This window comes from Echinops telfairi, unplaced genomic scaffold, assembly GCF_000313985.2.
Source record: "Echinops telfairi isolate 266 unplaced genomic scaffold, ASM31398v2 ScPeMD7_23;HRSCAF=83, whole genome shotgun sequence".
NCBI classification, from domain to species: Eukaryota; Metazoa; Chordata; class Mammalia; order Afrosoricida; family Tenrecidae; genus Echinops; species Echinops telfairi.
In genome coordinates, this window is record NW_022103920.1 from 46,857,513 (window position 1) to 46,871,733 (window position 14,221).

The 14,221-nt window shown below is 37.7% G+C and overlaps 1 protein-coding gene across 1 annotated transcript in view; it reads right to left on the bottom strand.

The window, feature by feature from the left end:
• SEMA3C (semaphorin 3C) overlaps positions 1-14,221 on the bottom strand; it is a 183,342-nt gene that overhangs the window by 76,718 nt on the left and 92,403 nt on the right. Inside the window, exon 5 of the mRNA XM_004702624.2 lies at positions 5,156-5,275. Coding sequence (XP_004702681.1) covers positions 5,156-5,275 — 120 coding nt within the window. The remainder of the gene's footprint in view (positions 1-5,155; positions 5,276-14,221) is intronic.

A 14,221-nucleotide genomic window follows, 5' to 3' on the forward strand; every position in this document is an offset into this window, starting at 1 on the left:
AGAGAAGGCCTCCTCTTTCTTCCACAGAGAAGCTGTTGGGATTAAACTACTGACCTTGTGGTTAGCAGCCCAGGAGTAAGCACCATGTCACAAGGCCTCCATACATTATCATGATAAAATCTTTGACAACTATCTTAAAAGAAACGTGGACAGATTAATATTTTGAACCGAAAATGAAAGGATCAAAAGTTTGATTAAGAAAGAATGTGCTTTCGGCTACCAAAAGATATAGCATCTGAAGTCTTAAAGGCCTGAAAATAAACAAGCGGTCATCTAGCTGAGAAACAACAAAACCCACATGGAAGAAACACACCAGCCTATCCCAACTCTATCGCTGAGGACAAAGTGGGTGCACAAGCAAAAGTGGTGACGAAAGCTGATGGTGCCCAGCTGTCAAAAGATATAGAGTCTGGGGTCTTAAAGGCTTGAAGATACACAGGCAGTCATCTAGCTCAGAAGCAACAAAGTGCACATGGAAGGAGCACACCAGCCTACTGCGACACGAATGCTGAAGACAAAGCGGGTACATAAGCAAACGCGGTGAAGAAAGCTGACGGTGCCCGGCTGTCAAAAGATATAGAATATGTGGTCCTATAACCTGGAAGATAAACAAGGGGCCAACTAACTGAGAAACAACAAAGTCCACATGGAAGAATCACACCAGCCTGTGAGATCACAAGGCATCGAAGGGAACAGGTATCAGGCATCAAAGAACAAACAAACAAACAAAACAAATCATAACATTGTGAAGGAGGGGGAGTGTGGAGTGGGGACCCAGGGCCCATCTGTGGGAAACTGGACATCCCTTGCAGAAGGGCTGTGGGGAGGAGATGAGCCAGTCAGGGTGCAGTATAGCAATGATGAAATATACAATTTTCCTCTAGTTCTTGAATGCTTCCTCCCCCCAACTATTATGATCCAAGTTCTACCTTACATATCTGGCTTGACTGGAGGATGTACACTGGTATAGATAGGAAGTGTAAATACAGGGAATCCAGGAAAGATGAACCCCTCAGGACCAGTGGTGAATGTGGCAATACTGGGAGGGTGGAGGGAAGGTGAGGGAGAAAGGGGGAACAGATTACAAGGTCTACATATAACCTCATCCCTGGGGGACGGACAGTGGAGAAGTGGGTGAGGGGAGATGTCAGAGGGTGTAAGATATGACAAAACAATAATAATTTATAAAGTATCAAGAGTTAATGGGGGAGGGGAGAGGGGAGCGGGGAGGGAGGGGAAAAATGAGCTGATACCAAGGGCTCAAGTAGAAAGCAGGTGCTTTGAAAATGATGATGGCAACATACGTACAAATGTGCTTGACACAATTGATGTATGTATGGATTGTGATAAGCGTTGTATGAGCCCCTAATAAAACGATTTAACAACAAAACAAAAAAGAAAGAATAGGCGTTATCTCATGTGCTAGGCAGTTTGGGAAGGCCTGCGATCCGGATGTGGCAGCTTCTACTTTTATCTGCATGAAGTACATAAATATTTATGAATTGAATCCATAAAGTTTTGAAACACCAAAATGGGAAGTCGGTGGTGAAAAATTAGGGAAGAAGACATAGAGAAATGTCCCATGGTCACAGATGCTAATCAAGATATAAAAATATATTTCAAAATGGAGTCTAATGTTAGAGTTTAACGTTATCGCTTTATTGTTATAAATTGGTCTATGAGAAGGGACATAATGATTCCAGAAGTCAATCCCGTCATTAATCTTGGCCATTCATTCAACACTCTTAGTTAATGGATGGCAATGATGGTCTAGAAAGGCTTACAAAGGACAGAGGAATGCAATACAGAAGCAGAGAATGTAGCCTACTAATTTGAGGTATTTTGTAGTGCAGTAGGATGAAAGGAAAAGGGGGAAGTTCTTTAAAAATCCTCCCAGAGCCAAGATACTGATGTGAAGAAAGACAATGAGTGGAAGAAGTAAAGTAAGAAATTAAAGAAAAGAAGAAGAAACTGCAGGGGAAAGACAGAAGACATAAAGCAAAGTCATGGAGTTTATTGATAGAACACGGAACTTTATCGGTAAGAAAAAATGTATAATTCTTCTGAAAAATAGAGAAGGTATCAAAGAGATGATGGAATGTAACAGGAGACTTTTTGTTCCAAAAAGTACAAGGAGGAATTTGGATGCGCCTGCTACTCCATGTCACTTGGAATGTTTCTTGAACAGTCAATGTTAAGGTATCCTTCTTGATGAGTGTTAGACTTAAAGACTTAAATGAAATTGAATCATTGGAACAAATGTTACATAGATGTCTACTAAAATCAACCAAACATGAGATACATCCAAGAATTTGCAGAAAAATGACCCAAATGCTGGGAGGTTTTTAAGAGTAGGAGGCAAGAGATGTAAATGCAGCTATATGCTCAATATAGAAAAAATTGTGATCTATGAGTACATGGGTTGACATTCAACTTAATCAGGTAGAGGAGGAAGAGTGGGAGTACACCTAGAAATATATGTAGATTAAACATAAGATCTTTGCATGTTGTAGTATTTAACTTTCACTTCAAATATATCAATGAATGTTAAAGAGCAATACGGGGAGCAGAGTTATGATACATCTTTTTAAAAATAGCTGGTTTGGGTCTGTTTTTGAATGTATTAATTTGAAGTTATGATTTCATTGTTATTAACTTACTTATTTTCCTAAGAACCAAAGACAAGCAGTGTATACTGAAGAAAGGTGTGGCTTAGAATTTTTGTGGCAATAAATATTTTGGTTGGTTACTATAGAAATCCTATATAAATATTTTTAATTATTTTCGCAAAATAACACAATGGTCATTTGGTATAATAAAAGTGTGTGATGTTCTGAAAATGAACTAAAATCATAAAGTGTGTTCCAAGATCAAATGAATTCCAGTGAAGACAGGTAAATTAAAAGTATAAAAAGTCAGAAATAAATCATTAGTGAGCATTCTAACCTAACATGGTTCACTTTCTAATTGACTTCAAATAGATTTAAAGAATGTTATGCTATATGATGCTATAGAGCAGTAAGTACTACCCAAGGTCCTTACAAAGGACAATGTTAGCATTGAAGAAGAATGATCTCCAACAATATTTAGCTGCGTCATAACTTAGTCATTTTATGCATGCAGATATTTTGTCCCCAAGTAGAGGAAAATAAATGCTTATCTACACATAAATGAACCAAAATGAACCAAAAAACCCCGAACCAGGGTCATAGTCTACTCATGCTTACGGTCCCTGTCGGCCACAGTGTGTCACCAGACGTCCTCTTCCGAACATTAGTTGCAGATAAACGATACTTACCTGCCATTGTATGTACTGCAGATTTATAAAATTGGTATTATGATGAGACTTTTGGACTATATGTAAAATATATAAAATTTAAAAACTAAAACCCCTTTTCATTTCAAAATTGGCTCTTTATTTGTTCACCTTACTTAAATCAATTATACCACTCAATGGAAATGCTTCCCCTTCGAAGTTAGACCAAAGTATTTCATATTTAGGAAAGCAATTTTAAAAAGAATCCCATACTGGCATTACAAAGGAGATGATGTTTTTGGACAGGTTTTCCAATTAGACCTTGATGTGTATAGTGGGCAATTTGTGCATGGGTGAATGATTTTCTTTGAAAACTGTGCTCTGAAGTGTCTCTGCTACTGTTGGCTTACATGGTGACTGCCCAGCCCTCAGTGGAGTGTCTAACAGACTGCAGACATCTGAGGCAGTAGATTGATTATTTAATCAATTGATCACAGGCATGTGGTTCTAATGACAAGCTCAGTGCAGTCCACTGTGTTCTTCCCCAAAGCCTAGCTGTACTTTCCCTTTAAGAGCTTTAACGGTTCCTAGCATCTTGAACCATATTTGGAAATGATTCATTTTAGGGTCAAATTATTGTCTCAGTTGTTTTTAAAACCTCTTAATTCACTGAAAGCTTTATAAGTTTAAATTATATGTATTAAATAAATAAACTTAATAATAAGAGAATATTGAAAATTTTATTTTAATTCAAAAGTAGATTAATGCTTGTTAGAAGGAAAGTAAACTACATTGGGTCTATTTGATCCTTTCTACAGTTCTATTACTTAAAATTTAATTTGGGCATTCTTTAAGAACTGAGCTTTCTAGAATTTAGTTATGTATGAAACCAAATTAAGAGAATTTGAAAAAAATAAGTTGAAAATTAATTATATGAAGTAAAACAATGCATTTGTCTAAAAGAATGTGGAAAACCTCTTTTGGTCTAATTCCTTTCCCTTTGTCAACAAGTGTAGAGTGGGATAAAGGCATTCTTAGAATATAACCCTCGCTTGCTGCCGTGAGTCGATGGGGAGGGCTAGCAACCCTCCAGGACAGGGTAGAACTGCCTCTGCGAATTTCAAAAACTGTAACTTTCCAGAGGAGAAAGACTGATGTGGCTAGTGGTTTTGAACTGCCAACCTTGAGGATAGCAGCACCACTATAACCACTAAGCCACATACCACAGGTAGAGTTTAACTACCCATACATTGGACAGCACATGAGCTATATATTTGTTGGAAAAACCTATCTTGTGATAGAGTAGAACTGTCTCAGAGGTACCTAAAGCTATCGTCTTCACAGAAGCAAACCGCTGTGCCCTCCTCTTGCTAAGTGGAGGACTTGGCATTAGCCCCTGCTTTCATTCACATTGCCCCCATGTCATTTTATCTAATGTATGAAGAGGACTTAACATGGCCTGATATAACCTGATAGTGATCTTAAATGAAAGTATAATTTATTAATCATATCAAAATTTCTTTCAGTAAAGGCATCTGGCCTCATCCACTGTATACTTCATCATGTTGAATCGCTCATAAGGGTTTACCAATTTTGATAAATAAAATAATTAATTTAAAAGATTATAGGCAGCAAATGTATACAAAAATAGTTTTTTTGTACATTCAAGAAAATTCTATCAATGTTCCTTTATTTGTTGTTAAGGTTTTTATTCAGAAATCTCTCTTCTTTTTCAATTGCTTTATAAGCAGCTATATTTTTAGTAACTCGATTGGAATGATATGCGACACAATTGTGCTTGAAGGGTTTGAATGCGTTTTTATGGTTATTGATTATATTTCTAAGTTTTAGAGTTTTGAAAACTATTTGGTTGTAACAGAAAAACTCAGAGTTACCTACCTCTGATCTCCTTCCTCTGTTGACGTAAGTGCAAACCGGACTGAAAGCCCCGCTCCCACAAACATACAAATGGGTGCGGTTGAACGCCTGGATGACTCGGACGAAGTTCCCACAGCCATGCTGCGTGAATGGGAAATAATGAGTTAGGACCTCCATGACGTTTGTGGCTCTCTCGGTCATAAGTAGGTTCAGTTTTTGAGGATAAGCAATTCTAAGACACATAATATACAGATGCATAAATCCCATAACTTTGAGAAATTATGGGTATGCCATATAATTCTAGAATACACATCTAATTTATGGAAGTATTTCACTAAAGATTAAGATTTGTTGCCACTGAAGAAAACAAATGACATCAGCAATAGTCACAGTATTTCATAGAAACCATCACTTAACAATCACCATATATACTCATGCATTAGCCCAGTTTTCAGCACATTTTTAATGCAGTTTTTGTGGTAAAATTAGGTGCCTCGGCTGATATTCGGGTCGGCTTACTCATGTATATACTTGGTATCTGCTACATGCCAGGTGGTAGATTGTCTACCAGTGTTGCCCAAAGTGGTGATAAGATCCTCTAGGGGGTGCTGGAACTATTCAAGGGACTGCAAAAGGCAAGCCCCACACTATCCTGGATTATGGGCTATATAGTACCAAAGTTGTTCATTGCCAAGTGATGTTGGGTTTTCTTTATTTATTTTTCTTAAAAGAGGGCAGTGAATAAGTTTGGGGACCTATGGTTGGGTATTATGATGAATAAAAGGGGTAACAATCTCTACTTTTGTGTAGCTTAATTCATCAGTTTTCCTGTATATCCTAAATTCACTGCTACGAAGTCGATTATGACTCATAGCCACCCTGGAAGGCAGAGGAGAACTGCCCAGGTAGGTCTCTGCGGCCTCATCCTTTTCCTGGGGAGCGGCTTCTGGGTTTGCAGTGCTGGTCTTGTGCTTAGCAAGGCAGCCTACTATACCACCACACCACACTCGTTTGGCTAATTCTGCTCAAATCTACAGTGATCCCTCTTTTACTTGAACGATACATTGCTATACGTTCTTCTTTCTTCTATAACTTTTTGTTGTGAAGAACATGTTTGGGGGAATAATACGAGAACATAGTTTGCTTTCAAACAGAATTGTGTTATTTGCTTTCAAAAGGGAAGCAATGAATAAATGATAGGTCTCTTGGTTTTCAAATACTTTATATACTATATAAATGTTAGGTTCTGAAATTTGGAAAGTTATTCTTTATTGGAAAAAGTTAAAATATTGATAAATATAGCATATAATTTTACAATATAATTTTGCCTGTTTTTCATCAAACATGTATATAATATGTTCAATAATGCATGTGATGTTTAATATGTATTATACACACATTATACACTATATAAACAGATTATGAATGAATTTGTGATTATACAACATGTATATTATTAGTAGCTAAAAACATAAAAAATACTATTGGCCTTTACAGTTGTCAAATAAACAAACTGCTAACATGGTTGCTTTTTATAAGCCATGACATAACTCGTTATCTTTCTTTTCTTGATTTTCTATCCTCTGCCCTACCCTCCCAAAGCCTGCTTCATACTTAACTCCCTCCCAAACCAACTATAGTCAGATGTCATTTATTCACTTAATTAAATATAAAAGAGTATTATGAGTACAAATAGATATAAATTAACCATACTTACCCTAAACTTGAATATTGTTTCTTTCATTCTCTCACATTATTTAAAATAATTTATTTTAAAAATTACATTTAAAAAATAAATCCTTTAAAAATATATGTCAAAAATATAACCGTGACTTTCCCCTGTGTATATATGTATGTGTATCTTTCGCTTCTAGATACCATGCATTTTTCAAATTTTTATAGTGCACAATTGTAATTTTAATTGAAGAAGCAAAACAAAGCAAAGTTTGTTAAATAGAAATTAATTTTAATTTAATCTAGTATTATTATATATTTTCTCATGATTATTTCTTTTACTTCATTCTGCATTGCCAGAAAATGTGCTTTATTTTTATCAACAGCAATATTGTGCAACTATTTCTATTACGTCTTTGTTATGAAATGATCAATCATAAATTTTGCTGTCAAAGTAACCAACTCTCACACACCAGACTATGCAATTAATTTTATTTTAAAACAGTAAGGATTTTGGCTAAATGTATACTTTCATTTATTATATCCTGACACCTGTTTACATAGGTATCAGAAAATGATTACAACATACAGGTGACAACTTGCTTCTCTGGAGGTGGGAAAGTAGATGGAGTCTGGTATTTACATCGTATGTCTATGTGGGGCACCTGGTGGTGCAGTTACTGTTGGGCTGCTGTGCTCAAGGTCATCATTTTGAAACCACCAACACTCTGCAGTTAGCATTAGGCTTTCCTGCTCAGGAAAGAGTTCCAGTCTCAGAAACTTCTACTCTGTCCTATAGGGTGGCTATGAGTCAGAAGTGACTCAGTGGCAGTGAGTTAGTGAGTTGTGAGTGATAAGATATATGCGATTATTTATTCACATTCAAGTTTAGACATTGTGGAGGTATATTTATAATTTCTTTAGGGCATTAATTCAGTTCAATTCTGTTAGTAGGTCATGTCTGTTTTATCTTGTGTTAAATAGGCCAAGATAAATTAATTTCATGAAATTCTAGTACTATAAATTTAGTAATAAGAAGTTACTGTTATCCCTCTTATGTTTTCAATAACATCACACTTGCTTCATTTGTATACTTATATCTATAAGTACACTTATACATCCATCTTCAATATATAAATATACTTAGTATGGCTAATATTCACTGAGAGAGATAAATAACAGTGCTAAAGACTAGAAAAACCATGTTACATATTTTACTACTTTTATTTCACAGTAGACTCTAATTTCAGCCTTAAACTTAAATTCATTGAGCACCTAATATATGCTACATTGATATATTATATTCACATGCTTAAAAAGAAAAACAAAAAATTCCAATCTCTTTATAAAATTAAACTTAGAACCATTTTTGGTGTTAATTTGCTGAGGGTCATTAAGCTAGAAACTTATAAATCATGATTTGAAACACACATCTGTCTAAAATTGACGCTTACATTTTACAAGGACTCCAACGTCATTGGAGATTTATACAAAAATTTATAACACATATTAGCATTTACAAAGCTCTCAATTCTTCAATGTGAAGGGTTTTTAATACTAGAAGCAATGCTTTTACTCAGTCATTAATACTCGATTTTATTCAAGAAGAAACCGAATCCCAGAGAAACTTAAAAGAAAGAGTGTTGTAGATTTAATAAGTAACTGAGCTGAGCCTTAAACCATGGCTAGCTTTTCTGTAGGAACTGAGATTCCTCCTTACACTATCTGATCTCAGTGCCTACAAGAAGACAAGAGCATACAAGTCGGTTGAATTAATTATTTGAAAAGATTGTCTAGCTTCTTTCCAGGTCCAATGACCCTGTCTTAATTTTTTGTCCACATCATTTCTGAACTGGACCATTGCAATTGTATCAATCCCACAGAGCAAGTATCTACTGCACTGACACTCCCGGAAGGGCGCTGCACAGGGTGCTAGAAACACTGTCCTGAGGAGACTCGACTGCGGCTTTCTGAAGAGGAAGAACCTGACATGTTGAATGATCTCACTCGTTGCCACAGAGTCAACACCGGCACGGAGAAACCTTGTGTATAGGAGTAGAAAGCCCAGTCGTTCTCCTGTGGAGATGCTGGTGGTTTCAAACTGCTGACCATGTGAATCACAGTCCAACGCATAACCACTATACCACCAGGTTCCTAGGTTGAGCTAGAGTAGGTGTTTTTTAGGGTTATTTTTAAAATAAAGTAGTATATAAGGAAAGAAGAGATATTAAATCATGTTGAATTATGTGTAAAGGTTTGAAAGAAAGTATACGCTGAACTATTGTAGAATAGATTAAGACTTCTAACAGAGGAAGAAAAAACAAAGCCAAAAACGTCCGAGCAGAAGACATCATGCAGAAACACAGAGCCAGGCTGCCGGGCATGGAGAGAGGATAGTGCGACATGAGATCAGAGAGGCATTTACAAGCAGTCTCTCTTCATGCCGATGGACAGCAGAGAGTCGATTTGAGCATGCTCAGTTCTGAGCCAGATGATCAGGACTTAGTCCCTAGATCCACCTTCACTAGCTGTTTCATGCGGAGACGGTTCCTAGCGTGCAGCTAAATGGCCATGATAATATTGACTGTGAGTGTACACAACTGGGCACCAGGAAGAGTGACACTGCACAGTGTTCCCAGTCAGGGAAGCGAGGCTTCACATTTTAAACAAAGCAATGAAACTCTCTGAAATAATTGCTAGCGTGTGTTAGCGAGCATTCTCTGGTGGGAAGGGGTGATTCTCCAGAGAAGAGACACCTGCAGTGGTACCTGAAAGGACGAATGCATACTTCCCAGGCTAAAAAGGTAATAACAACTGAAATAGAAGAGAATTATATTTATTATGTACAAAAGTATGGAGGATGAAAAGTAGAAGGCTTATTTGAATTCAATATCATTGAAATGGAATAAAGTCAGCTATATTTTCTCACAGCTTCTTTATGCCCAAATATCACTCAGATATCTTTAAAGTCTGCCAAGTGCGACACAGAAGGAAATGGGTGCTTCAGAACTCTGAACCAAGATTTTTTGGTCTCGGTCAAGTTGTTTAGTTCTAGGTAACATTGTCCTGTGCTGGGAAACAACAGTCAGATTAATACTGTCAAATGCCTGCTCTGTCTATGCAACAAAAGAGATTGAGGGATCCGTCTCACTTCATAAATGAGAGACATTTACACAGTAGTGTCTACTAGTCAACATGTAGAATGGGTACATGGGTAGATGTAGAACACGTACATGGGTACGTGTGGTAGTTACATAATCATTTGTGAATTTGAGGATTAAGAATGTAGGGGTGGAGTCTAGTCTGTCAGTCAGATCACAGCCAATGAGGCCTCTGTGTGGGCATGGCCTTCTCCTAAGAATTCTGGGAAATCCGGTATTTACCTCCTTGGAGGCAGAAGAGACTCTCTCACTATTTCACACCCTGGGAGATACAGCAGCTGACAGGACACATGGAACAACCCTAGTGCCCTGAGCCAGACAAGCCGCATGGACGCAACCAGACCACTGAAGCTGGAGAAGCCACGGAGAGACCCCTGCTGGCGCTGAGATGCTTACAACACCACTGGACCCAAAGACTTTCTACCCCCAGGCTTGTGATCGTCCTGCATATGGCTTCATTGCATGTGTTTCATGAGTCTGAAGAGGACTTTATAGATTAGTACTGGACATATGGGCTGATAAATATCAGATTTGTGGCCTTGGACTGGACTGAGTTGGGATGTTTTCTTAATGTACAATTGCGCTTGTATATAAACCTCTTCCTTATACACATATGTATGTGTCTATGAATTTGTTTCTCTAGTCTACCCACACTAACACAGTGCGTTGCTCACACCCCTCATGGTTCTTTTTCTTGTGGTACAAATGCAAATGATGACAAGAAAGCTCACCTTGCAGCATTATCATGAGAAATGAAAACAGTGAGCTGGAGCCAGTTCCACTCACCGCAGTCAGGCCAGGTCCAATACCTTGCCTGGTTGCTATTAATTGATAATAGTCACAGATGTGACTTTTAGAATTATATTTTTTTATAATTATATATTTATATAATTAAATATATTTAATATACATAATATTAAAACTAACGTGTAGATTCTGCAACAAAGTCATTGGTACAAATTAAAATGCTTAATTGCTATTGTTATCACAAAGATAATAAATAATGTGATAGTATTTATTGCCACCAAATTAAGAGATTCTTACATTGTTGGTTTTGTTGAGAATTTAAATAAATATATGTGGTTATGGCTTGAATTATGCTGCTTAAACTATGTATTGTAAATCCTAAACCATATACTAGTGGCAGTCATACTATTTGGGAATAAAGTTTTCTTGATTATGTTAATAAAGTCACCTCAGTGTAAGGTCTCTCTTAAGCTGTGATAGTTAGGTTTATTGTGCCAACTAGGCCAATAGGAACATGTGGGCAGTTTAATCAGGTCACAGCTTGATTAGAGGACAAGATACATGGCTTTCCAAGGTTCACCCCCTTCTCTCTTGCTCCCTGGTGCTCGGACCTGCAGACTGTTGCTTGAGCTAGTTCTTCACTTCGACTTTATGCTGCACTGTCTGTGGGCAAAGCCAACCCATGGATCCTGTTCCTAGAAGCTTCCTAGAAACCTTCTTAACCACACGGCTGGCATGTACATCTTTGAGCTTGAGGCTTGAGCTTGGGACTGGCGGAGCCTGCCACTGTGCATCACCTGACTTCAGGATCCCACTGAGGCCTGCTTCACTAAGCTCCCATGCTACTGACTGTTACTGACCCACCCTGCTGTCTGCTGCCTGTGGGCAGACTCTGTCTTGCCTGAGGAAACACACCTCTGTCTGCTTCCTTGACCTTGGATGACAGTCTGTTTAAGTTGAAAGACTTTCTATATGTTAACTGTTTCATGATATTGAGTTGAACTGAGCCCTCTGTACTGTTGTGTGGACTAATTAGCTATTATATTCCTTCTTGCTGTATAAACCTATCTATCTATTTATCTATATTTATCTATCTATGAAATCATAGGTGTCCTGGTTTTGTTTCTCTAGAGAACACTACCTAACACATAAGCCAATTACCTTTGAGATATATACAATGAAGTGATTAGGCATAGTAAAACAAGCAGAGAAGCAGAAGCTAGATACTGGTCTATATAAAGATCATCCAAGAACTGAGCTACAGAGATAAAAAGGGACAAGACCCTTCTCTAGAGATCACAGGGAGAGAAAACCTTTACATTAGAACTGGCACCCTGAATACTGGCTTCCAGCCTCCTGAGAATAAATGTCTGCTTATTGAAGCCACCCACCGGGGTAGCTGTGAGACAGCAACACTAGATAGCTGACATAGTTGCCATGCAGAAATACTAAACATGTATTTGGCTTCATTTTTCGATTCTTGGCCTTTTTTCTTGGATAAGAGAGCACTGCAAATATCTCATATTTAAAAATAGGAATGGATTCCTGACGCACTCTTCTCTTGAACAGGGAGAACCTGTATTTGAAAGATTCCGTTCTGTTATTATTTCCTAGGACACAACCCTGTTGGGTGGACAAAGGAACAGATGACAAGGCCTACATATAACCTCCTCCTCCTTGGGGGAAGGACAGCGGAGAAGTGGGTGAGGGAGACATCAGATGGTATAAGATATGATAAAATAATAATAATTTATAAATTATCAAGAGTTCAGGGGGAGGGGAGCTTGGGGAGGGAGGGGAAAAAATGAGGAGCTGATACCAAGGGCTCAAGTAGAAAGCAGGTGCTTTGAGAATGATGATGGCAACATATGTATGAATGTGCTGGACACAAATGATGTATGTACGGATTGTGAAAAGAATTGTATGAGCCCCTAATAAAATGATTTTTTTTAAAAAAAAGCTCTCCAGATCCGATGTAACAATACCTAGAACAGAGCTGTCAGCTGTTTCTCTTTTGTACAGCAATTGGTAGATAAGAGAGATATCTAATCTGAATGATACTGGGAGACATCAGCACCCTAGGCAAATGTGAGCCAGCATTCCATACCTTGACTCATCATTATCATAATGTAAAAGACAGAGTTTACAGTGTGCCAAAGGGAATAAGAAGTCAAATTACGCCGCTAAGATTCTCTAGAAAGTCAAAGCAATTTTTGGAAAGAGAATGTGGAAAGGTATTTAAAGCCTACACATTTCTCCTGTAGCTGCTTCTATGGATATCAAATGCAAATCTTTTTGGTTAAGGGACAATCAAATCAATGATTACAGCCAAAAGTCAAGGCATAAGCTGATACACATCAGTGGGGAAAATCTACATTCACGAATAAAATTGTTCCATGCAGGCACAATTACTGAAATAATAGCTTCAGGGAGAAAGCGTCTTCTCTGCTACATGACACTTCCTCCTACCCTTGGTTCCCAAGAAGACAATTGTAATGAACTATTTGGTAAGGCATCCTCCTCAATTTTAGGTCTTTCCCCCCCAAATTACTGTCTAATATGGCCCCTCAACATTCTCCCTACTTTTTAAGACTCCTGCTCTAATGTGGATAATAAAATTGGAAAAGAGACCATCAGGGCTGATCCGGTCAGTGCTGATGGTTTCCTCTGCCAAGAATGTTCCCCAGTCAGACCTGAAGAAAGAATCAACCATTGCCTTCCATGACCCAACCAGGACCTAGACTTTGTCACAAACCTTACACATGGGATCGTTCAGATTTAGAGAAATTAAAAGTTTAATCTCCACATTTCACCTTCCCTGAGCATTAGTTGTTTATTATGTTTGCGCTCACCTGAAGACAAGTACATATAGACAAGCACTCATTGCTGAGGCTCAGCACATAGCCTGCACCCCGGAAACCAGAGCGTCTAGCCTTTAGTGCACAGATTGGTCAGCACTTGTGAATTAACTTGAGGTTAGAATGCGACGACTACCATGTTCAGCATGTGTGTGCACACATGTGTACATGTATCTACATGTTTACTAGTTTTGTTATTCAATCCATGCATTTTAATCTCATTCTTTGGTGTCCATTATTTCCAACCTCATCCTCCAAGCAAATAAAGTTAGTGAGAGTCACAAATATCCATTTTGAGGCAAATTAAAGCTCAAGTTACCTAGCAGTATGCCAGACACATAATCAGTACCCAATAAATATTTGTTGAGTGAATGAGTGAATGAATGAATGGATAGTGGTATCTCTTTCCTAAATTATTTGTGAAACAGAATATTTTATACTTCATTCTGTTTCATTATTTTTCATACAACAAAATTAGAAGTGTGACATGACACTGGTGTTTTATTATAATAGGAAATTACATGTGAGTATTAAAGATATGTTTCGTGTATACCTTTTTTTTTTTTTTTAACATTTTATTAGGGGCTCATACAACTGTTATCCCAATCCATACACACATCAATTGTGTAAAGCGTATTTGTACATCG